The 27608-nt window shown below is 41.5% G+C and overlaps 1 protein-coding gene across 5 annotated transcripts in view; it reads left to right on the forward strand.

Moving 5' to 3' along the window:
• Positions 1-27608, forward strand: part of OCA2 (OCA2 melanosomal transmembrane protein) — a 429791-nt gene that overhangs the window by 217615 nt on the left and 184568 nt on the right. For all 5 annotated transcript variants that reach the window (XM_056555890.1, XM_056555889.1, XM_056555886.1 and 2 more), the window contains one exon: positions 22028-22120. In XM_056555890.1, the coding sequence (XP_056411865.1) occupies positions 22028-22120 (93 nt within the window). The remainder of the gene's footprint in view (positions 1-22027; positions 22121-27608) is intronic.

A 27608-nucleotide genomic window follows, 5' to 3' on the forward strand; every position in this document is an offset into this window, starting at 1 on the left:
TCCTTGTACTGTTTAAATGTTATAGCTGACCCATCAGATTTGAATTTTTTGAAGGCTATTTTTGTTGTTGTTTATTGCTCTTTTAACCTCATTTGTCAGCCATGTAGGATTTAGTTTTAAATGTAGGATTTAGTAGGATATAGTTATTTAGAGTTGATTTAAAGATGTCCCATTTACCTTCTGTATCAGTATTTGAGAACACTTCCCCCCAGTCTATGTCCTGTAGTGCAGCTCTCAGCCCAGGGAAATTTGCCTTTTTAAAGTTATATGTTTTTGCCTTCCCCGTCTGTCTTTGTTTTCTACATTTTAAGTCAAAAGTAACTATATTTTGGTCGCTATTACCAAGGTTTTACCCCACAGTTACATTACCAACCAGCTCTGCGTTGTTGGAAATGATCAGATCCAACAAGGCATCACTTCTTGTTGGGTCCTCCACAAACTGGCCCATAAAATTATCCTGCAATAAATTTAGGAATTTTCTCCCCTTTGTAGTTTTAGCCAGCCCCCGACCCCAATCTATAGCTGGATAGTTAAAATCTCCCATTATTACCACTGTACCTGCCCGGGTGGCCCTCTCTATTTGTTTATACAGCCGACCTTCTATCTCTTCAGTGATATTAGGGGGTCTGTAGATTACACCAAATATTATTTTTTCAGTATTTCCCTCCTTTTGTAATTCTACCCACAGTGATTCCACATCCTCAGAATCATCACACACTATGGCATCGTTCACACTGACTTTCATACCACTTCTTACATACAGACAGACTCCACCACCTTTTCTGTTCATTCTATCCTTACGAAACAATGTAAACCCCTGCAGATTAACGGCCCAGTCATGCGAGCAGTCCAGCCATGTCTCAGTGACCCCAACTATATCAATATGTTCCTCCAGTATCAAGGCCTCAAGCTCCCCAATTTTATTTGCTAGGCTTCTGGCATTTGTGAACATACACTTTACGTTTCCATTAAGTTTAACACATATAGTCTCACTAATGGGATTTTCAGAGTTATTGGGGTTAATGCTATTATTTGAGTTATAAGGGCTAATTGTACTATTTAAGTTATTGGGGCTAATGGGATTTTTTGCGTTATTGCGTCTCACGTTGTTATTTAAGTTATTGGGGCTAACGGTATTTTTTGAGTTAATGGGGCTTATTGTAGTTAGAGTTATTGGGGCTAATGGAATTTTTTTAATTATTGGGATTACACTTTTTCGGGCTACATTTATTTTTACAGCTGGTTTGTAACGCATGAATCTCCTTATCCACTGCTCTTAACCTCCCCCCACAGGACTCCTCTCCACCCATCATTATGTCCGGACCCCTCTCTAACCTATACATCCCACTGTCTGCTTTCTTTGCTTTATTATCCTCCCCCCACTCACTCACCCAGTGGTGTCCAAACTGTAGCGCTCCAGATGTCAATTCAAAGCATGCCGAGACTGTCCAGGCATGCTGAGAGTTGTAGTTAGGCAACATTTGGCCCTTCAGATGTTGCAGAACTATAACTCCCAGCATGGCCCGGCAGTCTGGGTATGCTTGGCGTTGAAGTCTTGCAACATTTGTAGGGCTACAGTTTGGAGACCACTACACAGTGGTCTCTAACTGTTCTCCTCCAGTTGTTGCATAAGTACAACTCCCAACATGCCCTTAGTTTTGCAACATCTGGAAGGACAGTGGTCTCCAAACTGTGGCCCTCCAGATGTTGCAAAACTACAACTCCCAGCATGCCCAGACAGCCAAAGGCTGTCTGGGCATGCTGGAAGTTGTAATTTTGAAACTTCTAGATACAGCAGTGAAGATCACTTTATGGCGATCTTCACAGCTGTATCTAGGAAGCCGCAGCCTCCACTTGCCTGTGCCTCTTGTCAGCCGGTCCCTGGTCCTCGGTCGCCGTGTGAGCCCAGGTAACCGGTGGTCCCCGCAACGGCCCCCCCACATCCCTGACATCTTCCCCTGCTCTGACTGGAGGGTCTAAGAGTGTAGCTGTTCAGTACTCACCTCTTGCCCTAAAGCAGGCAAGAAAGCATACAGCTCGTCATCCTTGCAAGCTTTTCTGAGGGCCCGATTGGTTCCGCCTCCGTCTCATACTGCCATGATCGGTCATCGTGGTCATCATCATTATCACTGTCACCTTGTGTAGGTTCCTCATCCCCTATGCCTTCAAGAGATTCCATTTCCAAATCCTTCTAAGGTCCCACTTTTCATTTAAATCCTCCTCAAGAGGAACATCCATAAGGCTTCCAGCCAGATGTCAACCTGCCTCCATCCCTTGCTCAATCACCACCAGCACAAGAATTTGCTCTATAAGTAATATTAGCAGCATAACATCACTAATCCCATTGTTGTCCTTGCTGAAAATTCTTGTTGACTCTTTAACCTCTTCAGGACATAAGGCGTATGGATACGCCCTGCATTCCGAGTCCTTAAGGACCGAGGCGTATCAACACGCCCGTGGGAATTCCGGTCTCCACCGCTAGCCGGTTGGGGACCGGAGCCGGATGCCTGCTGAAATCGTTCAGCAGGCATCCCGGCATATCGCCCAGGGGGGTCATTATGCCACTCCATGTCGGCGATCGCCGCAAATCGCTGGACAATTCAGTCCAGTGATCTGCGGCGATTCCGGGTCAAAAGGGCATGCTGGTAGCTGTAGTTAAGCAACAGCAGGAGGCAAACCACCACAACTTCCAGCATTCCCTTATGGGCATGCTGGGACTTAAGGTTTTGCAACAGCTGGAGGCACATTTTTTCTATGGAAAAGTGTACCTTCAGCTGTTGTATAACTACAACTCCCAGCTTGCACAAACAGCTAAAGTGCATGGTGGGAGTTGTAGTGGTGCATCTGCTGGTTGCATAACTACAACTCCCAGCATGCCCGTTGGCTGTCGGTGACTGCTGAGAGTTGTAATTTAGCAACAGCTGAAGGCACACTGGTTGTGAAACGTAGTTTTTTTTTTATTACCCAACTCAGTGTTTCACGACCGGTGTGCCTCCAGCTGTTGCAAACTCCAACTCTCAGCAATCAATGTACACCATGCACCGTAAATGCTGAGTGTTGTAGTTTTGCAACAGCTGGAGGCACACTGGTTGTGAAACACAGAGTTAGGTCACAAACTCAGTGATACATAACCAGTGTGCCTACAGCTGTTGCCAAACTAAAACTCTCAGCATGTACAGTCTGTCAGCGCATGCTGGGAGTTGTAGTTTTGCAACAGCTGGATGTCCCCCCCCCCCCCCCCAAATGTGAATGTACAGGGTACACTCACATGGACGGAGGTTTACAGCAAGTATCTGGCTGCAAGTTTGAGCTGCGGCATTTTCTGCCACAGCTCAAACTGCCAGCGAGAAACTACTGTGAACCCCCGCCCATGTGACTGTACCCTAAAAACACTACACTAACACAAAATAAAATAAAAAGTAAAAAACACTACATATACACATACCCCTACACAGCCCCCCTCCCCTCCCCAATAAAAATGAAAAACATCTGGTACTCCACTGTTTCCAAAATGGAGCCTCCAGCTGTTGCAAAACAACAACTCCCAGTATTGTCGGACAGCCGTTGACTGTCCAGGCATGCTGGGAGTTTTGCAACAGCTGGAGGCACCCTGTTAGGGGAATTCTACGCCAGTGATTCCCAATGTCCACCCCTATGCAAGTCCCTAATTTAGGCCTCAAATGCGCATGGCGCTCTCACTTTGGAGCCCTGTCGTATTTCAAGGCAACAGTTTAGGGTCACATATGGGGTATCGCCGTACTCGGGATAATTTGTGTCTCAAATTTTGGGGGGTATTTTCTGCTTTTGCCTTTTTTTTTAATGTAAAATTTTAGGAAAAACAAGCATTTTATTTTTATTATTTTTTTTTTTTGTTTTTTTTACATATGCAAAAGTCGTGAAACACCTGTGTGGTATAAAGGTTCACTTAACCCCTTGTTACGTTTCCAGAGGGGTCTAGTTTTCAAAATGGTATGCCATGTGTTTTTTTTTTTGGCTGTCCTGGCACCATAGGGGCTTCCTAAATGCGGCGTGTCCCCAGAGCAAAATTTGCTTTCAAAAAGCCAAATGTGACTCCTTCTCTTCCGAGACCTGTAGTGCGCCAGCAGAGCACTTTTCACCCCCATACGGGGTGTTTTCTGAATCGGGAGAAATTGGGCTTCAAATTTTTAGGGGTATTTTCTGCTATTACCCTTTTTAAAAATGTAAAATTTTTGGGAAAACAAGCATTTTAGGTAAACATTTTTTTTTTTTTTTACATTTGCAAAAGTCGTGAAACAACTGTGGGGTATAAAGGCTCACTTTATCCCATGTTACATTCCCCGAGGGGTCTAGTTTCCAAAATGGTATGCCATGTGTTTTTTTTTTTTTGCTGTTCTGGCACTATAATGGCTTCCTAAATGCAACATGCCCCCCAAAAACCATTTCAGAAAAGAGTGCTCTCCAAAATCCCCTTGTCGCTCCTTCCCTTCTGAGCCCTCTACTGCGCCCGCCGAACACTTTACATGGACATATAAGGTATGTGCTTACTCGAGAGAAATTGGGCTACAAATATAAGTAAAAATTTTGTCCTTTTACCCCTTGTAAAAATTCAAAAATTGGGTCTACAAGAACTTGCGAGTGTAAAAAATGAAGATTTTGAATTTTCTCCTTCACTTTGCTGCTATTCGTGTGAAACACCTAAAGGGTTAAAACGCTGACTGAATGTCATTTTGAATACTTTGGGGGGTGTTGGTTTTATAATGGGGTCATTTATGGGGTATTTCTAATATGAAGACCCTTCAAATCCACTTCAAACCTGAACTGGTCCCAGAAAAATACCGAGTTTGAAAATTTTGTGAAAAATCGGAAAATTGCTGCTGACCTTTGAAGCCCTCTGGTGTCTTCCAAAAGTTAAAACATGTCAATTTTATGATGCAAACATAAAGTAGACATATTGTATATGTGAACCAAAAAAAAATGTATTGGTAATATCCATTTTCCTTACAAGCAGAAAGCTTCAAAGTTAGAAAAATGCAAAATTTTCAAATTTTTCATCAAATTTACGGATTTTTCACCAAGAAAGGATGCAAGCATCGACAAAAATTTACCACTATGTTAAAGTAGAATATGTCACGAAAAAACTATCTCAGAATCAGAATGATAACTAAAAGCATTCCAGAGTTATTAATGTTTACAGTGACAGTGGTCAGATGTGCAAAAAACGCTCCGGTCCTTAAGGCCAAAATGGGCTTGGTCCTGAAGGGGTTAAAAGGCCTTAGCACGCAACAGGTATCCCTGATTAGCTGCCAATGCCTGAGCTGAAAGTCATTCTGGGTCCAAAAGCTTTCTGTCTGCTACCTCAGGTAATCTGCCACTGCTTTGTGCTGCTGGTAAAGGTGGTCGAACATGTGTAATGTTGATTTCCACCGTGTGACATCAACACAACGTTTTTTGTCCATACAGGAAAAGCTTAGCCTCTCATGATAGTGAAAAGTGGGGGCGATATTTTTGGTAAAGTAATAGTGAATAGGTAGGCCTCACCTGGGCTGGGCAAATGCCATTAGATGCCAAAAGGCTGTGGAGTCAACAATATGGTACTGTAGCCCCTGCCCCAATAACAATTTGGTCAGGTGTGAATTAAAGGGGTACTCAACTGGTGCCAGAAAGTTAAACAGATTTGTAAATTACTTCTATTAAAAAAAAAATCTTAAAGCTGCTGCATGCTCCACAGGAAGTTTTTTGAATTTCCTTTCTGTCTGACCAGAGTGCTATCTGTTTAATCCCTTAAGGATCAGGGGTTTTTCCGTTTTTGCATTTCGTTTTTTCCTCCTTACCTTTAAAAAATCATAACTCTTTCAATTTTGCACCTAAAAATCCATATGATGGCTTATTGTTTGCACCACCAACCCTACTTTGTAATGACATCAGTCATTTTACCCAAAAATATACGGTGAAACGTAAAAGAAAATCATTGTGAGACAAAATTGAAAAAAAAGCCATTTTTGGGGCTCCTGTTTCTACACCGTAAATTTTTCAGTAAAAATGACATCTTATCTTTATTCTGTAGGTCCATAAGATTAAAATGATACCCTACTTTTATTGGTTTGATTTTGTCGTAATAAAAATCACAACTACATGCAGGAAGATGTATACGTTTAAAAATGTCATCTTCTGACCCCTATAACTTTATTTTTCTGCATATGGGCCGGTATGAGGGCTCATTTTTTGCGCCGTGATCTAAAGTTTTTTAGCTGCATCATTTTTGTATTGCTCTGACTTTTTGATAGTTTTTTATTCATTTTTTCATGATATAAAAAGTGAGCAAAAATACGCTAACTTGGACTTTGGAATTTTTTTGCGTGTACACCATTGACCGTGTGGTTTAATTAATGATATATCAATATAATTTGGAAATTTTCGCTTGTGGCGATACCACATATGTTTATTTTTATTTACACAGTTTTTTTTTTATGGGAAAAGGGGGGTGATTCAAACTTTGATTAGTTAAGGGGTTAAATGATCTGTATTCCTTTTTTTTCCACTTTTTTTTTTTTGCAATGTTATAGCTCCCATAGGGGGCTATAACACTGCACACACTGATCTTTTACATTGTTCAATGGTTTCTCATAGGAAACCATTGATCAATGATTCTGCCGCTTGACTGCTCAGGCACTGGATCTCATGCACTGAGCAGTCATTCGCCGATTGGACATAAGGAGGCAAGGTAGGAGACCCTCCTCGTGTCACAGAGCTGTTCGGGATGCCGCAATTTCGCCACGGACATCCCGAACAGCCCCCTGAGCTAACCGGCAGTGATTTACTTTCACTTATGAATGCCGCGTCTAAAAGGTTAATAGAGCGGGGCACCGCGACCAGTGGCCCTGCATTATAGAATGGGAGCGGACTCAGGACGTACTGGTACGTCCTTGGTCCTTAAGAGGTTAACTTTCTGGCACCAGTTGATTAAAAAATAAAATTCCAGTGGAGTACCCCTTTAAGCCACACTACAACAGGGTGACTGGGTGGATACGGTTGTCAGTATGATAGATTTCCCAATAAATAACTTCAAGGAGGAGGAAACAGAGACTGTGCTGCCATTGGATGAGGTCAGTCTGCTAAACAGATGAGAGGGATTTGGAGGAGCAGCAGGTGCAAGGTTTTCTTCACATTTTGGAGCTTCTCAACTGTCCCATGTGGCCTTCTGACACCTGTCCATGTTCTTACGTATAGTGTTGGGTGCGAATATTGGCATTTCGAATTTCTATCGCAAATATCAAAAATTTGCGAATATTGTGAATATAATCACTAAATATTCGAAATTGCGAATATTCGCTTTTTCCCCTGCATATGCGCATATGTGAATATTCGCACATTCCTTTTTTTCACTTGTGGGCCAATTAGAATGATGCAAATACACTTGTCAGAGGTTATTAACAAGATCCATAGCAACCAATAGTAAAACCAATAGAAACAGTTTCCTTCCTCGAATATGCAAATATAACGAATACGCGAAATTCACGAATATAGGATGAGTATTCGTATATATATTTGCGAAATATCGCAAATTCGAATATGGCCAATGCCGCTCATCACTACTTACGTAGATACGTCGTTCCTATTCTTGTACACTGGCCATAGTTCACTTACTGTTTGCAGAGACGCCACTGTGCCATGTTTTCTGCATCTGGTAAGTTAGTGAAGAATTTTCACATGGCAGAATACCGGACAGTTAAAATCACCACAGGGCTGTGCCTCTGCTCTGAAAGTTTTTTTTTTTTTTTTTGGAGCCAAAAGATGCAGCAGCCACCTGAGCTGAGCAGACCAGCAGGCTTAGGTCTAGTATGTTTGACAGATGTTCTTACCTTACCTCAATCTTAAAATACTGTTGTATTTTGAGCCATTAAAACAGATTTAGGGCCATTTTACACCTTAAAAAATGGACGTACTTACTGTATTTGAGACTTACTGTATTTTTAACAGTATGCCATATTCAATCCTTCCCCAAAAAAATTTTTAAAAGTAGGTCTAGAAAGTATATGAATATATAGTATAAAAATGTGCAATATACAAATAAAGAAGTACAGTAGTGAGCATGCAGTTTCCCTAAATTAGATACAAGCCACAGCGCATCCTAGTGAAATGACACTGGGGTTAATTCGTAAAACTCTTAACACAGCAGTTTTCCTGGCTCCTTTTTCTTGGCATTGGTGCAGAATACATTGGAAAACATTAATGCAGGTTCTACCGCTGCTAACACCTCACAAAGCAGCATTGCCTGCAGTAGCGACAATGATCCTTCAGCATATTATAACTGATCTACAAATTACTCTCAAAGGCTTAGAAGACTCTTCTCATTCTTGGCAACGGCTCAAATTGATCCAAGATGAATAATTCGCGTGTCACCTCTGTAGAAAAATGCATTTAATCTCTACCTCTTGTTTCAAGAAAAGATATTCCCTGATTGTGACTGACCTATCACTTCACATAGTGGATGGGCACCTTTGATTTAATTTTGCTTTAAGTATAGAAAAAAAAATTAAGAAGCAGAGCTGTAAACTTAAGCTACAGAATTGGGATTTCCCTCATCGTGCTGACCTTGGTATACATACAAAGCATTATCCAGGACCACAGTAATTTGTGAGCTTATTAGTGTTTTGTAATTAATAAATAAATCCAGAATTAACTGTAAGGGTTTGGGAATTCTGGTGCAGCAGTCTCCCAATGTTTTCAATAGGATTCGGCTGCACCATTCAGAACTATAGACATTCCGCAGCAGAGATTCTGGATCCTAGACTCCACCAAAAGAATGAACTTGTTCATACTTTCAACCAAATCTGCATGGAAATGCATTGCCATCTATGGAGATGGCACATTTCCAAGCAGTCTTAGGGATGAACATGGTCATCAACAATACTCAGGTTGGCTCTTGCATTTAAACGATACGTAGTTGGTAATAAGGGGCTCAAAGTGTGCTAACGACCAGACTGTACCATTGATAAAAGGCATGATGGATCCATGCTTTCCGGTTGTTCATGCAAAGTTCTGCCCCTGCCAGCTGGAATCATGACTCATCAGACCAGACAATTTTCTCTATTGTCCAATTTTGGTGAGCCTGAGAGCATTTTAGCCTCAGTTTCCTGTTCTTAGCTGACAGAAGTGGCAACCGATGTGGTCTTCTGCTCCTGTAGCCCATGTGCTTCAATGTTGTGCATATTTTGCATACCTTGGATATGAGTGGTTGTTTAAGTTTCTGTTGTCTTTATGTCATCTTTAAACCAGTCTGCCTATTCTTCTCTGACCTCAATTAGGCATTTTCATCCACACAACTGCTGCTCATTTGGACAATTTTCTTTGATCCCTAGAAATAGTTGTGCTTGAAAATCCCAGTTGATAAGCAGTTTTTGAAATACTCATATCAGCCCTTCTGGTAGCAACACCATGCCACATTGACATTCATGCCCCATTCATAACTCCCCTTTCCTCTCTATTCTGATGCTCTGTTTGAAGTTCAACAAGTCTTGACCTTGTCTATATGTCTAATTGGTTGTCTTTGGCATGTGATTGGACCGACCCGGTGTGACGCGGTGTCACGGGGTGACCCCGTTTTAAATACCGGGACCGGGCGAAGGGCGTACAGGTACGCCCTGCATTCTTAAGAGGTTAATCCCCCTAAATATTTTTATCCTTTGAAGAATTGATGAGGTAAAACATATTAGGATGTAGGAAAACTTTAACTGGCTAAGTCTACATTTGATTTAAAAACTTTAAAAAAGTTGCATTTCACCAGGGCTGTTATAAGAAATTTTGGGGGACCTTACACAGCTTGTAGTGTGGCTCCCCCTCCCCTCCTCACTGTGGAACACACTGGATTTTATTGTAGCATCGCCCTTAGAAACATAAAATAAGATCGCCACTCCAGGGTAACATATTAATTCTGCAGTGACCAATACCACCATACTGTAAGGAAATAAAAACCCCTATACACACAGTATCACTAATAAAACCACTATACAAGAGACATATAGTTCTGTCACACCATCACCACTACCACTACTACTGACTAACACTGCTATATTGTTATTGAATAAAACCCACTATACAAAAGATCATTAACCCCTATATAGAAGTATATTTGAGCTGTACAAAGGGGCTGCAGACCATATAAGTGATAACAGTTACATACTCACAGGGGTGTCTTCTCTGATATGAGTTGTTCACTTTTCTCTTTCTTCTCCATCTGTCCTGGGTCATCATGAAGATTTCTCCCAACCACAGCTAGTCTTCACCGAATCTGCCAGACAAACATTTTAGGCTGCTTGCTACAGAACAATCCTCTCCTTTATACAACCCCCCTCTGTGCCCCTGTATAGTATAGTATGAGGCCCTAACATTGTTTCCCTACATTGTAATGCCTCTTCGCATTTCCCTCAAACATTATAATGCCCTCTCACATTTCCCTCATACATTATAATGCCCCCTCACATTGCCCTCATATATTATAATGCCCCCATACACATCCCCTATACATAATGCCCCCCTCACATTGTCCCTATACATAATGCCCCCTCACATTACCCCCAAATATAATATTGTCCCATCACATTGCCCAATATATAGAAATGTCCCCTCACATGGCCCCCATACATAATAATGCCCCTTCACTCAGCTCTGTGATAAAAAAAAAAAAACTGCCTTGTTCCCCCTTAGCTCCTTTCCCCCTCCCCCTCTGCTTCCTGTGCAGACAGCCTGTGTACAGAAGGCCCAGGCTGGAGTTACAGGAGCCGCTGCTCCATCCTGTCACTTCAGCTGCCGCAGCAATGTGCATGCTCATCACTGTGTGCGTCTTAAGGCGCACTCTGTGTTGAAAGTAGCTCAGGGATACAGGACAGGTTATGCACATGCAGGGACTGTGCCAGCATGTGACAGCCCTAGGGCCCCTAACTGGGGTACCAGCTGCTCCCCTGATGGCGGCCCATCACTTAACATTTGGACCTCTGCAGAGCAGTTAGAAAACAAAATGTTTCCTCTAGCTTTATGGAAAACAATGTATCTATCTTTGAAGTACAGGAACTTTAACAAGACATGTCTAAAAGGGTTGCCTAGTGGTAGAGACTCCTTCAGCCATGTGTTCAATTCCAGTTCAATCCCTTTCTTTGGGCCAGTATTTTCCAAGCCGGCATATTAACTATTATAGCAAGAACATTGATTTTCGACTGTGCCCGGATATATGAAATTTACATTTTCCAAAGTCCTAGAAGTGTTAACACATAATCACACTCTGTTTAAAATCACATTTTATCCTACTGTCAATTCTCTGAAAATAGTTTGTCGGCTCAGGCTGGATATGTCAATTATGTCTCATTTTTCTTTTGAGTTGACAGCGAAAGATTTGGCTTCTTACACTGTTTTAGCATTACTTACTGCATAATCTTTAAAGAAATTAAGTATCTTTTATTGTAAATGGGTTCTCCTGGGCCCACACTGTTAATACATGTACATGCTGGTTTATATTGTTACTCAAAACATAGCGTCAATGTGAACCCTTAAGAATAAATGGGCAGGAAGGAAGCCACTTACAGATGAGCACTTGTGCTTTTGTTGTTTCTTTGGAATGACAAGTAAAGCCATCTATCTTGTCTTGGATAATCCAGCTGAACAATTATATGGGTACATATGTAAGCTTGCCCAATCTGAGTGGCAAGTGTAATGTATATGAATATATTGTCGGTCTTTTCAATGTAGTTGTAGTTTTTCTGGTAAACATCTACTGTATCTACACATGGGAATATAGTCATATAAAAGTAGTGCTTCTTGTTTTACTATGTCCCCTTGTATATGCACAATAACTTTCTGCTGAATATCTCTCAACAAGATATGGTCTTTCTGTAAAGCCCTAGTGAATCTGCACAGCAATTCCTATGGTAGTATAAATTAAATTATGATTTTTTTTTTCCCAGTAAATTGCTTCTTGTGTTTGTTTTTCCTCTTAACCACAATCGGAAGTAAAACTTGCACTGGGACCCTTAGGCATAGCTTAGCCTTCTTCCATTCCCTCAAGTATCAAATGATATTTTTGAAGACACAAATAAAAAAAAAAAAAATATATATATATATATATATATATAAAAAATTTTATGAACTGTGAATGTACCATTATAATATTTACATTTCATATGTATTTTCTAGGAACCCCACCCCCTTCTGGCCAACTTAGTAGGCTGATAATTGTAGGTCTAACCTTAGAAAGTGATCAGTTTTATTACTTAAATGTCTGATTGCAGGGGCCCCGCCACTGGGACCCCCCGCGATCTCCCTGCTGCACCCACATTGTATGCAGGGCTGCATCTCCAGTTTCGGAAACCTCTGGTTTCTGGGACTGGAGACGTGACATAACATCACACCACAACCCCTCCATTCTTGTCCATGGAAGGGGGCGTAACGGCCGCTACGCTCCCTCCCATAGACATGAAGGGAGAAGGCGTGGCGTGACATAAGGGGGGCATAGCATTATGTCACTTATCCAGTCCTGGGTGCAGCAGGGAGATTGTTGGGGGTCCCAGCGGCTGGCCCCCCGTGATCAGACATCTTATCCCCTATCCTTTCGATGGGGGATAAAATGTTAGATCCCAGAATACCCCTTTTAATGTGTTATTTTATTGCCACTCACTGTATTTATACCAGTGAACAATAAAGCACCTTTCAGTGACAGATCTTGTGATATCTTACCATCAGAACAGTGCTTCGAATTAGGAATCCAGCTTTCAAAGATGAACCTATACTTATCTGAGTGGGGCTTGAAAAAACATGGTGGCCTCCAGAACACCCTCATTTAGCTGAATATAACTGATATTCTGCTACTCAAATTTTTCATGTGTGAACATATTCTTAGTAATGACTCAAAAGATTGGTGTAGTTGGTTTTATAAAACAGAAAGCATCTTGTGATATTTTTCCCGCAGACAGCCGGCAGAGGCCCCACCCCCTTTCAAACTCACAGCCAGAAACATGCTGCAAGTTTGTAAGAAAATGCACCTGTGTGAACATACCATTATGCAAATTTTTTTTTTTTTGGGTGTTTTTTGGAAAACTGCCACTGCAGAAGTATATTAAAAAGGGATGAAAATGTAAAAGAAGGACTTATACTTCTCGTTCCTCATGGATCCACTTTGACTTTGGCTCAAAAACTGCGTTGGCAGTTTTCCCAAAAAATTAAAAATTAAAAATGCCAGAAAACACCTGTGTGCTAATCTAGCCTTAAAGTGGCATAAAAATCTGGTGTGAAGTAACCCTTATACTTGCCAAGTGCTGGAAACTGTATGTCTACACTTTAATAATTTCGCCCAGTTTAATTTATTTTATTACATAAATGATTCCATAATTTAGAAAAAAATTTGAATTCTCATTTAGGAGGAAAATTAATATCCACATTAAACTTTATTAATCATAAACCTTTATTTTCTTCTTGTTTCAAAATATATGAAATTGCTTCTCTTTGTATTAAATTGTAATTGCAACCCAGCAAGTGCAGGCAGCAGTACATTCTGTTCTGGGCTACAAGCAAATAGTTGATTGTCTTCATTAAATCAAATGTTTTCATTTGTTACTAAATATGTTCAACAGAGAATAGAAGTGGCCCAGCTGAGAACTGCAAAATGAACATGGGGCTGCTGGATGGAGGATATTTGTGGTGTGTGTCTTTTTTTCTATTTCCTCCCTGTTCTTCTAGGAAATAGTCTAATCTTTTGTAATGCTAGAAGTGCATGTGGCTATCTGACTGGAATTACAGCGTGGAATATCTGCAACATTTAAGGTCAATTCACATGACAGAATTTCCGCATGCGGAATTCCACACAGATTCCACATGTGGATTCCGCCTCAAATTAAAGGGGTATTCTGGCTTTCTACATCTTGTCCCCTATGCTTTTATGTATGATCGCAGGGGTCCCGCCGCTGGGATCCCTGCGATCTCTGTGCACCTCCCTGCATTCTGTGCCAGATGCTGCCGCCGAGACCTAGATATCACGGCCATGCCCCTTCCTTTCAGGTCTATGGGAGGGGGTGTGATGGCCATCATGCCCCTTGATAGGGGGTTCCAGAGGCAGGACCCCTGCAATCATACATCTTATCCCCTATCCTTTGGATAAAGCAAGAATACCCCTTTAAAGCCCAATAGACTTCTATGGGATTCTAAACTCCCATTTACACTTCTGAATTCCCGAATGCGGACTCAACGCGGATTCCGCACAAGCCAGAAACCACCCAAATGAATGCGGAAGCGGAATTGCTGTGGATGTGCGGAAATTCTGGCATATAAATAGGCCATTAGGCTAGGAGCACCCTACATTGGTCATTACTAGGGATGAGCGAATCAAAGCTCACAAATCCAAATTTGTTACAAATTTCATGAAAAACTTCAATGCACAATGAATGTGAATGTCGCCGAATCACTTCATAAAACTCCCTTTAGTGCGGTCCAGGCTCCAGGGCATCTAAAATGGCAAATACACATGTGAGGACATGGGGCAAGGAACTCTGGGTAGGCGGGATGACAATGAAATACATGCAGAATGCAGCCAATCAGCAGACAGTCACCCCTGTGATGTTGCAGCCCTATATAATCCGCAGCCACATTCCGGATCGTCACTTCATCCTTTTACTGCAGAGAGATGGGATGAACGTATTTGTCACACACAAAAGCTCTTTCCAGAGAGTTTCACCTCCTAGTCACATCAGTGTTCTGGTGCACAGAGAGCAGTGCACTTTTGAACAGAAAATATTTTTTTACTGCAGCCATTAACCTCCCAGTCACTTTTTACAGCATTGTACAGGGTGGGCCATTTATATGAATGACCAATTATAAAATGTGTTCACTATGCTGCCCATTGTGTTGGATTGTCAATGCAACCCTCTTCTCCCACTCTTCACACACTGATAGCAACATCGCAGGAGAAATGCTAGCACAGGCTTCCAGTATCCATAGTTTCAGGTGCGGCACATCTTGTATCGTCACAGCATAGACACTTGCCTTAAGATGAACCCAAAGATAAAAGTCTAAGGGGGGTCAGATCTGGAGACCTTGGGGGCTATTGAACTGGCCCATGATGACCAATCCACCTTCCAGGAAACTGTTCATCTAGGAATGCTCGGAATTGACACTCATAATGTGGTGGTGCACCATCTTGCTGGAAAAACTCAGGGAACGTGCCAGCTTCAGTGCATAAAGAGGGAAACACTTCATCATGTAGCAATTTCACATATCCAGTGGCCTTGAGGTTTCCATTGATGAAGAATGGCCACACTATCTTTGTACCCCATATACCATACCATACATTTTTGTGTTCCAACAGTCTTGGAGGGATCTATCCAATGTGGGTTAGTGTCAGACCAATAGCGGTGGTTTTGTTTGTTAACTTCACCATTCACATAAGTTTCTCATCACTGAACAAAATCTTCTGCGTAAACTGAGGGTCCTGTTCCAATTTTAGTTTTGCCCATTCTGCAGCACCTGAAACTGCGGATACGGGAAGCCTGAGCTAGCATTTCTCCTGCGGTGTTGCTATCAGTGTGTGAAGAGTGGGAGAAGAGGGTTGCATTGACAATCCAACACAATGGGCAGCACATTGAACACATTTTATAAGTGGTCAGAAACTTGTAAATAATTCATGAAAGAATAAAGTTACGTTAAAATCAAGCACATCATTGTTTTTCTTGTGAAATTCCCAATATGTTTGATATGTCACATGACCCTCTTCCTATTGAAAAAAACAAAAGTTGGATTCAAAATGGCCACCATGGTCACCACCCATCTTGAAAAGTTTCCCTCCTCACATATACTAATGTGCCACAAACACGAAGTTAATATCACCAACCATTCCCATTTTATTAAGGTGTATCCATATTAATGGCCCACCCTGTATTACAGAGAGGGGCAGAGAGCTGTGTTGCCTCATACATTTCACCAAGCTGGCTCATCTTGATGATCCTGAAGAGGATGGAGGAATAATTTTTCAGCGTAATTCTGTCTTTTTTTTTTTTTTTACACAACAAATGGTCTGCATGTTATACTAGTCTGTAGACGGTATAATACCCAGCAATCCTTTCCTAATAGTCTTTGAGAGAGTGCAATTTGGGGTTTAGTACACAGTGACTGTGTACAGCTGGTGTTGTACACAAATGTTTTTTTTAAAGCGTACTGTAGCGCATTTTTTCCCCTCATAATTGCATACCACATACTTCTAAGTAGTGTACAATTTTGTACCTGGTAATCTGTCAAGGGCCAACATACTGTGAAAGTCCAGGCAAAAGTACTTACTTGCTGCTGTTCTAGACAAATACTGTTTTAACCGTAGTGAAGTGTTTTGTACTCCCCTCATTTATGCACTAAGTGTGTCAGGCAGAGAAGTGCCAGGACATGCCCAGAGAAGTGGCAGAGGCCTAAAATCATCAGGCGCAGACAAAGGTCGTAGCAGACTAGGCGTGAGTGGCAGCAGGAGTCGCAGTGAGAGGCCTAAGCTCTCCGTATTGTCTAGCGGTCGTGTCTCGACCAGCAACCCATTTGCCGTCATCGATTGGTTAAACACGGTCATCCACTTCATCACAAGTGACATCTGATACACCCAGTCAAGAGTCAGTTGGTTCCTCAGACACAACCCTCAGTTGGCATGGCCCGGGAGCAGTCCCTGTCCTTCCATTGTCTCTGTCCTATGCTGTTCCCTCCCCTTAAGAAATGTCTTATGCTGTGAGTTCAGCTTCACTATTCAGTGAGGATGATCTAATAGAGGACAGTCAGCAGCTACTGCCCAGCTAAGAAGTGGAGTAGACATCTACCGCTTCCTCCACTAGGCTGGCAAGTAGTGATGAGGGGAGTGACATGGGAGGCGGTGTTGCCAGCATTCAGGGTCCTGAAGCAGACACTGTTGAGGAACCTAAGGAGGACATCAGTGACATGTGGACACTTCATGTAATAGATATGCATACGGCACTGTGTATACAGAGAATTTGTGCAGTCTCTCTGGGCAACGCTCGCACTTATAGTGCTGTGGTGACAGTGGTGCTCTGGCTAATTGAAAGCGTTCATGAATATCCAACAAAGTAAAAAATGAAATGATAGCCGGCAATCACCAGTCTTCTTACATTTCTTCTTTATTATACTCACATATAAGGTGGGTAGCGAACAGACGTAGGGGGGTTACATAGGCAACAAAGCTTCGTTTCGTGCAGCAAGTGCACCTCGACCGGCCCCCATACGTATGTTCCCTACCCACCTTATATGTGAGTATAATAAAGAAGAAATTTAAGAAGACTGGTGAGTGCCGGCTATCATTTCATTTTTTACTTTGTTGGATAGACATGTGGACACTTGTTGATGATGAAGCCGATCACAATTGGAAGCCGGGTGGAGAAGGGGCTTCATCATCATCAGGAGAAGAGGGTTGCAGGTTGCCCGTGAGGCAGCAGCTGAGCCAACAAGGCGGTAGCATGGTTGGCAGTCAGCATGGTGGCAGAAGTGGAAATTCTGGAGCCAAACATGCCTGGCTTCGCAGCAGCCTACCTTCCCGGGAGGTAGTGGAACAGGGTTTCCTGGAGACGGCGGCAGTATCAGTCAGTTATCAGTTAGTGTGGACTGTTGGTGGGAAAATCAGCTACTCGGCTGTGTGGCAGTTTTCCATCAAGCATCCAGAGGAGGTTAACGTGCAGGATATGTCGGCAGAAAGTGAAGTGTGGGCAGGGTCCCAATGTTGGCACCACGGCCGTGCATCAACATATTCTGCCCCACCGTAAAGCAACCTGGGAGAACCTTTGCTCCGATGTAGTGGTCCAGCCTGCTGCATCACCCAGTGGCATGCTACTCCTTCTTTCAGCCAGCCAAAGCTCCACCACCTCAGACGAAGGGAGCTGTGTTTCATACTCTCCTACTTACGTTCCAGATGCTCCTACAAATTTTAGTCATTCCGCCAACAATCCATCAGCGAAGTATGTGCCCACTCATCCAACGGCGCAGAAGGGGAATGTGCTCCTGTCCAAGTTGCTGGTGCTGCAGTCCCTCCTTTTTCAAATGGTGGACCTTTCAGAGAACTGATGGCTTTTACCAAGCCATAATTTCTTTGCAAAAAAGGAAGTACCAGCCCTGCACAATTTTGTGGGAGAGAAGGTGGGCCAGTCCTTGAGCCGGTCGGTGTGTACCAAAGTTCACGGCAGCGCCGATGTCTGGAGCTGTAACTATGGTCAGGGACAATACATGTCCTTTACCGCTCACTGGGTGAATGTGGTTCCTCCACAGCCACAGCACCAACTTGGACAGGTCACACCGTTTCCTCCCCCACGCTCTCAGGCCGTTGGTCCTGTGACAGTGTGAAACTCCACCTCCTCATCATCCACCGTGTCCTCAGCCTCCACTGCCCAGAAAAGTCTGTGTCCCTTCAGCATACCATGTGTGCAGGGCATGGCGGTGTTACACTGTTTTTTACATGGTTTGTCTTGGCGAACGCAGTCACACAGGGGAGGAAATGCTAAAAGTCATTCATAAAGAAATCTGAGCATGGCTTACTCCACGAAAACTGGAAATGGGAACCATGGTGACTGACAACGGGAAGAACATCTTGTTTGCGCTGCGACAGGGAAGGCTGAGCCATGCACCCTGCATGGCACACGTGTTCAATCTGGTTATCAAGCGGTTCCTGAAGTGCCCCCCCACCCCCATTTGCAAGACATCCTAACAATGGGAAGGAAACTTTGCATGCACTTAAGCCACTAGTACACCGCCAATCACACCCTCCTTGAGAAGCAGTGTCAGAACGGTTTCCCCCCAACATAGTCTGATTTGTGGCATTGCAACAGGTTGGAATTCCACCCTCCATATATTGGACCGACTATACGAACAGAAAAAAGCCATCACTGATTTCTTAATGATCCAAGTGGATAGGGATACTCCCCTGTGTAACTTCAATGTGAACCAGTGGCAGTTCATATGTGACACCTTCTAGTCATCTGACAGGAGGAGCAGCCAGAGGGTTATGAGGAAGGCAAGACAGAGGACCCAGACACACCGTGGCAGTATGCAGTGGAGATGGAGGCAGGGAGTCCCTCCGAGTCACTTGCACAAATGGCAAGATGCATGCTCGCTTGCGTAGTGACACCCGAATCGTCACCATTCGGCAATGGGATAACTTCTGACTCTCCACCTTATTGGACCCTCTCTACCGCCACAAAATGGGGGCCTTTTTTACACCCACTGAGAGGAAGGACAAACTGACCTACTACAGAAACCTCCTACGTAATCGGCCGATACCTATAGGCGCCATCGTCCATCCTTTTGCAGGTCTGACTCGGGGGGGCCTTCTGCTATCACCTTCCACTGCCATGGCTGCTGGGGAGCAGTACCAGCTCCATCAGCACCAGTTCATTTAAAAACAAAATTCCACTGGAGTACCCATTTAAGGCCAAAATGGGCTTGGTCCTTAAAGAGCACCTGTCATCAAACCATATTTTCTAAACTAACTCAGATTATATTCCCTAACTACTCCTAACACCCCTCCTGCCCTTCAATTTTTTTTTCCAAGTTTTCAAAACTCTGTATCATACCTTTCCCCTTGATCACATTGTATGAGCTCCTGGCAGGAGAAAGTGGGCGTTCCCCAGCAGGTAAGATGTCACTGAAGACAGCGAGAGCAGTGCCTCTCCATGCCCCACATGCACTTCCTGAGTTTGGTCTCTTGCCAGGCCAGGAGAAGACCAAACTGTTTGACTTGCAGCAGGGAACAGAACAGAGTCACCTAGGGGCCATTTATTCAAACACTTTAAAAACATATAAAGGTTAAGAATTTAAAGCAAGTAAATAGCAAAATGTGTTATAATTACATAAGGAACATTATATTAAAAGTTTAGTTTGGTGACAGGTACTCTTTAAGGGTTTAAAAATAATCCCCTTTTTTTCAACTTTGTGTCACTGATCTTGCATGGACTGCCAGCATGTTTCTGAATTTGCAATAAAAAAAAATATTTTATGGACTAAAATGTGTGTGTATACCTAAATCTGCAGCATAGATTATGTAAATTTTTTTTATTTCAGATCACATATTTTTGGGCTATTTTTCCACTTAGTTTGTGTTTCATTTACAAACCCTAGTACTTCAAATCTTTGCTTGCATAACTGAATGCAAAAGGGAGAACAAACTCTTAGCCCTGAAAAACACAAGATCTTCTCACTCCAAGTCTTACCTGACAAGCAAATAGCCCACACATCACCCCAATGCACCTGTTATAGTTATTTGGTAAAAATGGCAGCACTACTTTTCTGGCCTCTGGTATTCACATACTTTCTAACAGATGATCTCCCATTATCTTCTTTCGATAAAATGGTGGCTGCAGCTGCATGCATAGTTTTATCTTCTGTGCCACCCCTATACTGCCTCTCAGTTGGCTGGGAGCTGTATACAAGCTGTTATTAGCTAAATTGAGATCATGTGATCTTGCTCGTATTCTGGGGTACCCTGATGTCCTATATGTTTCTTATTCCTCTTCCTATGCTAAAATGGTGGCAACAACACCATGTGCTCAATAACTTAGAAAATGAATGAGTCAGTCAAGCATAATAATTTACCCATTGTGAAGAGAATATGTGTAATTGGTGGAGCAAGCGGTTTCGTATAACTGTGCTGAAAACCTTTCCCTCGTGAAAAAAAATAACTTACTGAATGGGAACAGATACTACTTACTGGAAGTCTAAGATGAAAGTGATGTTCAGTGGAAAATGTCGTAAATTACATGGCCTCTCAAAGGGCTTGTTACTCTGACATGTGCAGCGTCCTTTATCACACATGTTGCAGCCTGACAAATAATGATCTTCAAGCCCACAGTATTCTTTGTATCCATATTTCTTCTTTTCTGCTACCTAATTAAAATCTGGGCTACGCAGGCCATATTGTCTTCAAGAGAATGTTGCTTATGCTGTATTGCCAAATGGATGTCAACGCCGGTTCAGTAATTGTATTCTTCATGACCTCCTCCTTCTTGTTTATTCTTGATTTTTTTTTTCTGTTCCTTTCTAATCTGCTCATGGTTCACTTTTATATTTATCAGTCTGCATTTTAAATATTTATAATGTCTAAACAATTTTAAAAGCTGAACGCTACCATATTCAATCTCTATTAAATTTAGCATAGAGATTATAATTTTTTTTTTTATTATAGAAAAAAAAGTTTGTAAATATGCACACGTTTAACACATACTGGAAAAATCTACCGCTGATATTTCATTAATACAGATATGTCCACTCTGATCATTCCATGGATTTTGTAAAGGGCTCCTGTTTGCCCAGATAAAAAATTCTGTCTATTATTGGGACATGCTACAAAACCTTTGACGTGCTGTACTTCTCATGACAACCACTGGGGGAATCATGCATAGACACAAATATTATAAACAACTCTGAATAGAGTATTGTAAAAAAAAAAAAAAAAAATGTAAACTGGTCATCTCTTGTCATTAATCTCTTGATACAATATGGTAAGCCAAGAGGAAGGGTAAAGGACACATCTCCTTTCTGGCAAGTATGGTTAGCATTCATAAGAACTATGTAGCCCTAAGTTACGGAAAAGTGCTGTCTGTTTCAAGTGGTCCTAATGAACATAACAACCAACTGTGGTGTGAATGTATTCTTATCTACAAAACCTGTAGTGCTGCTCATGAGCAGTTTCCCTTGTATAAGCACTTGGTGTTGCAATAATACCCTGGTATGTTTTTTTGTAAAAAGGTGATCCCAAGCATGCACAAGAAGGTAAGTGTCCTCCAAGGGCCCTATTACAAAGGCTAAGAAGTGCAAGAAAATAGCACCATTTTTTTGCAAATTGGTTTTCATTTACAGAGCCTATTACACGGCTTGACTATTTGACAGATAAACACCTTTGTAATGAAGCCCTAAGAACAAAGTTGCACACTATTGTTTTTGTATGTGTATATAAATATATATAATAACTTGATTTACCCATTTCAGTTTAAATACATGCATTTTCTAGGTTTCACATTTTTCATTTGACTTCTTTATATTGTAGGTATTCTTTTAATCTGCCTAAACTGTTCAGCCCGGTAAAAGACAGTTATACAGAGAAGACTCCTTTGTTAAAATTCCAGTCAGAAAACAAGGGGTAAGGTTCAACCATATACTGTGCATATGCATAAATGTAGTAATGGAATTTTGTGTGTTGGGTGAGTTTTTATTTATCTGTTTTTAGTAAATAATTTTTAACTACAAAAAAGATCAAATAAAAGTAATAGCATAGTATCAGATCAGGTCCATAAGCCATGGGTATAGAACGAAAACAAATGAAATCGAGCATACCGGCTTGTTTTACTGATTGGTAGGGGTCTCAGCACGGAGACCCGGCTATCTCCCAACAATGTGTATGACATGTCAATTTTTTTTAACCCCTTCCCGACCTATGACGAACTGGTATGCCATGAGTCTGTTGAGAGGAACATGACGCGAGCCTGCTGGTTGGGTCTGCATCATAACCAGCAGTTCCCTGCTGCTTTTAGCAGCTTACATCTGCGAGTAATGAGACATCAGAGCTGGCTCTGATTTCAGTCATTGAAATGGTTAAAGGCCGTGATCAATAGCGATCATGGCATTTAAAAATTTAATTTTGGTAATCCCTTGGGTCTAGGGGTTCACCTCTGCTATATATCGTAATCTGTAGGACTCTTGTCTCAAGCCTTTCCCAGGATCCTGTTCGACTCAAGGCAACAGCTGACAAGTCAGCCCCCTGATGACGCATGTAGTGCAGCAGTATGTGCCGCCGTGCTGATGTTTGATACGTCCCCCGACGTGACAGCGGGGCACACATTGAACATTGTATAGCTCAACTGCATATGTTATCAGGGGACTTGTCAAGGAGGACAAGAAGAAGCCAAACCCCCTGTTATCAGCTGTAGTCTCAAGCAGAGCGGGATCCTGGAAAAGGCTTAGCAGTCATACACAGACCGGAAGAATGCTAAACCTGGGGGTACGATGAAATCACAAAGGAGTGAATCCACCCCACACATTTAGTGTAAGTAAAAAGACTTAACATGCCATCTTGGACACAATAGTGAAAAGGTAATAACCTGGATAACCCCTTTAACTACATTTGGTAAACGCATGGAGTATCCTTAGTTTAACGTGTTTGCTATAAATCTCTAGCAATTTACAGTACACTGGTTTTCTGCAATATCCACAGGTTTCTGTGAGTTGCTGAGGATTTGTGGCAATTACAGATACAGGTAGAGTACAAATAAACTACAAGGCTACAACATGCATTTATTGTGGTGGTAAATGTATCATGTAGGTCACCCTTCAGTATGTTATTAAAGCCATTAATAAACTAGTTCACTGCTTTCATCTTGGTTGGTTACATGTAAGTGGTTTTAGTGCAGAAAGTGAATTTCAGAAGCACAAAATTCCTTTTCAAACAGTCCACCAAAAATAGATCTGTATTTTTTTTCCCATTTCTGAAGCTCTGTGAATGTGTTATCATAGAATGTGTTAATAACATGTCCCTTGCAACGGCGGTTTGCAGAGTAAGAAACACTGATAATATGTCATTTCATTATTAATGATGATGCATTGTAGAGAAAAATGATTAAAGAGAACAATTCAAGACCAGAAAACCCATTTACAAATACTGAATGGTAAAAGATTTATAGAACAATAATTTGCTGGCTATTTTCAGAAAGCTTAAAGTGCCTTCGCTTTTATATTTCTTAGGAAAATTACACCTTGGTTCTGTACTTAAAGCCAAGGTTTTTAGAATATATGTTCGGATTCTTAAGATCCTATTTTTAGCACCCCCGCTCCATTCAGAACTCTCCGGAGCAAATAATAATTAATGTAAGACATGATCTGTAATTTGCTGGATATGTGATCAAAGCCGTTTTATTTAGATTAATGGAATCTGACAGAAAATTCTGTGTTAGCAAGCCAAATAAAGCCGAAAACTGCCAATCTTCATGAGCATCTGATGACTAATATTTTGGTGTTGGATTCCTCTGCTTCTAGTTTCCCTTTGTTGATCATAGATTTCTGGCAGGGAGAATTCTTTTTTATATTCTTTTTTTTTAACGTTTTATTTCCATACTTTTGTTCTTTCTTCATTTTAATCATGTACAAAAAATGGCAAGCAGACTCACTTTTAAAATTTTCAAAAGAAATAAATAAATTTGCTGTGCCATTTAGGGTGCAAATTGTTGGAAATCTATGACTGCTTGACTGTGTAGATAAAGCGTATAACAAAAAAGTAAAAAGTAGAACTCTACTTAGGATCTGGAATATTGTGCTCTGTTCTGGAGGCCTCACAAACAAAACAAAAAATAGGTTGATAAAATAGTCTATGTGGTCCAAACACTGGCTACAGAAATGGTGGCGGATGAACCCCTTAATGACTAAGGACGTATATTTACGTCCTGCGCTGTCTCCCACGATATGGGCCCGGGTCAACAGTCAGGACCTGCGGCTAATACAGGACATCACCGATCACGGTGATGCCCTGCATTAACCCTTCAGACGTGGTGATCAAAGCTGACCGCTGCGTCTGAAGCAAGAGTGAAACTATCCCGGCTGCTCGGGACCACCGAGGTGAAATTGCGGCATCCCGAACAGCTTACAGGACACCGGGAGGGACCCTCCCTGCATCCTCTGTGTCCGATTTGCGAATGACTGCTCCGTGCCCCAGATCCAGGCAGGAGCAGTCAAGCGCCAATAACACTAATCGCAATCATGTTAATACATGCCAGTGATCTGTGTATAAGATCAGTGTATGTAATGTTATAGGCCCCTGTGGGAGCTATAACATTGCAAAAAAAAAAGTAAAAACAAAAGTGTTAATAAAGATCATTTAACCCCTTCCCTAATAAAAGTTTGAATCACCCCCTTTTTCCATTAAAATAATAAAAGTGTAAATAAAAATAAACATACGTGGAAACCGTGTGCGTAAATGTCCTAACTATAAAAATATGTAATTAATCCACACGGTCAATGGTGTACACGTAAAAAAAAATTCAAAGTCCAAAAAAGCATTTTTGGTCACTTTTTATACGATAAAAAAAAATAAATGAATAAAAAGTGAACCAAAAGTTCGATCAAAACAAAAATGGTACCGATAAAAACTTCAGATCACAGTATTTTTCATACCGCCCCATACGTGGAAAAATAAAAAAGTTATAGGGGTCAAAAGAAGACATTTTTAAACGTATACATTTTCCTGCATGTAGTTATGATTTTTTCCAGAAGTATGACAAAATTAAAACTATATAAGTAGGGTACCATTTTAACCGTATGGACCTACAGAATAATAAGGTCATTTTTACTGAAATATGCACTGCGTAGAAACTGAAGCCCCAAAAAGTTACAAAATGGCGTTTTTTTTCTTCGATTTTGTCGCACAATTATTTTTTTTACAGTTTCGCCATGGATTTTTGGGTAAAATGACTGTAACTGCAAAGTAGAATTGGTGACACAAAAAATAAGCAATAGTATGGATTTTTAGGTGGAAAATTGAAAGGGTTATGATTTTTAAAAGGTAAGGAGTAAAAAATGAAAATGCAAAAACTGAAAAACCCTGCGTCCTTAAGGTGTTAAGGGAATCTGCCAGCTCTATTTGCCTCTCAGAACGGCAGAGAAGGTTTAATAGCGGTTAAGCCAAAAGCAAATTGTACCTTTCTGGGAGCTGATGTTGGTTGTCAAACTTATTAAATCATCCTTTTTTATTTCTCATTGTGTTAAGAAAGCAGGGATTGGATGCTCAAGTTCCACAGCTGGGCACACAACCATGCCTACCCTCACCTCCCACAATGATGTAAAAAGCCCTGTACGGGTCAGGGAGGGTCTAGGAGTTGGGGACGAGTAAAGAGGTGTGCGGTACTGTGGCATTTTCCATTTATTTATAAAAGAAAGAGTGTAGGCTCTTCTAACCTACTTGTTGTAATAAATACTTGTGTTACATAACAATTCTTGAACATTTTTTCTTGTGGGTTTATTCTGTGCTGTTCATCTGTTGTTCTTACTAGAAATGTATGACAAAATAGCCAACTGGGTTTTACCAGTTTGTGGTATACCCCTACGCTTTTTGGCACTGTCAACCTTTATTGGATAGGCTAACCCTGTGTAGGGGCACATTTTGAATGGCTAATGGACAGTTGGCTTTTTAGTTATACATTCAACATAAATAAATAAGGATGGCACAACACAGTTCTTTAAAGAATAATGTTGCAGAATTATTATTTCAATGCAAGTAGTTACTAAAACAGACAGATCCGGAGAGACCATGGACCAGGGAAAGTGGGGCAAAATCTTAAATGTATTTAGTGTGGGGTCACACATAACGTATATGCAGCTTATTTCAAGCGGCACGATATTTGCTGTGCAGCAGAAAATACACTTTATATTCTTCTCTACCCATGGCAGTCATGGGTGCGCAGTGAGGTCATAAGGCAGTCCTGTGCGCCAATCACGGCGGCGCTCTGGACCCACCTCAAAACCTTACTGCATATACAAGGCTGCCACGGGCACCCCTATGTAGGAGATAGCACAGCATATTTCCTGCTGTGCACTGTGTATACACTATGTGAAACCCTACCCTTAAAGGGTTAAATAAGGTTTAGGAGAAACGTGTTTATAATAAGAAGCTAATCACAGACAAGTGTGCACAATCTGAGGTTAGTTGGGGTAAAGATCAGTAAATGTGGGAAAAATGATTTTACTGAAAGCATAGAAGATGCTTGGATAAAACTCCCATCTACCTGTTATGTTTTCTTTTTCTTTTTCACCCACAGTAGAGATAAGAGATGAGCGAACTTACAGTAAATTCGATTCGTCACGAACTTCTCGGCTCTGCAGTTGATTACTTTTCCTGCTTAAATTAGTTCAGCCTTCAGGTGCTCCGGGGGGCTGGAAAAGGTGGATACATTCCTAGGAAAGAGTCTCCTAGGACTGTATCCACCTTTTCCAGCCGACGGGAGCACCTGAAAGCTGAACTAATTTATGTAGGAAAAGTCATCAACTGCCGAGCCGAGAAGTTTGTGACAAATCGAATTTACTGTAAGTTCGCTCATCTCTAGTAGAGATATTTGCTGCCTTTAGTGGTCTAGAAATACCGATCTATATAGACAAAATGGTATTACTGACTGAATGTGAAACTCTGATCTCAAATGTTGAGACATCAGTCTTATGGATTCATGACCAATCTAATTCCACCAGGTAAAAATGTAAGCCTAAGGGATTGTTGTGACTTACCAACTTGAACACACCACTATGCATGTATGCTGAAAATGAGATGTAGTGTTTTTATTTTATTTAATAATGTTTTATATTTCCAACACATCACAGAGAGTAAGAAATGTTTGTTCCATGACTTTTTAATGCAGTGTTTAGACACGATTCTTTAGTGGCTGTGAAGGTACTACGGAGATGAAAAATACTACTTTCATGTTCTGTAAGACTTTTTCACACAGTGCATGATTTTAAAAGACAAGCGCTTTCTTGCACAAAAAGTTGTCTATTAAATGAGAGCTCAACATTTTTCTGGAGACAGAACAATAGTGTTTACATTCATGTGATCTGCTCTAAAGGCTACAGATCTATCTTCACAATTGTGATGCCTT

This window comes from Hyla sarda, chromosome 2 (assembly GCF_029499605.1).
Source record: "Hyla sarda isolate aHylSar1 chromosome 2, aHylSar1.hap1, whole genome shotgun sequence".
Classification (NCBI taxonomy): Eukaryota; Metazoa; Chordata; class Amphibia; order Anura; family Hylidae; genus Hyla; species Hyla sarda.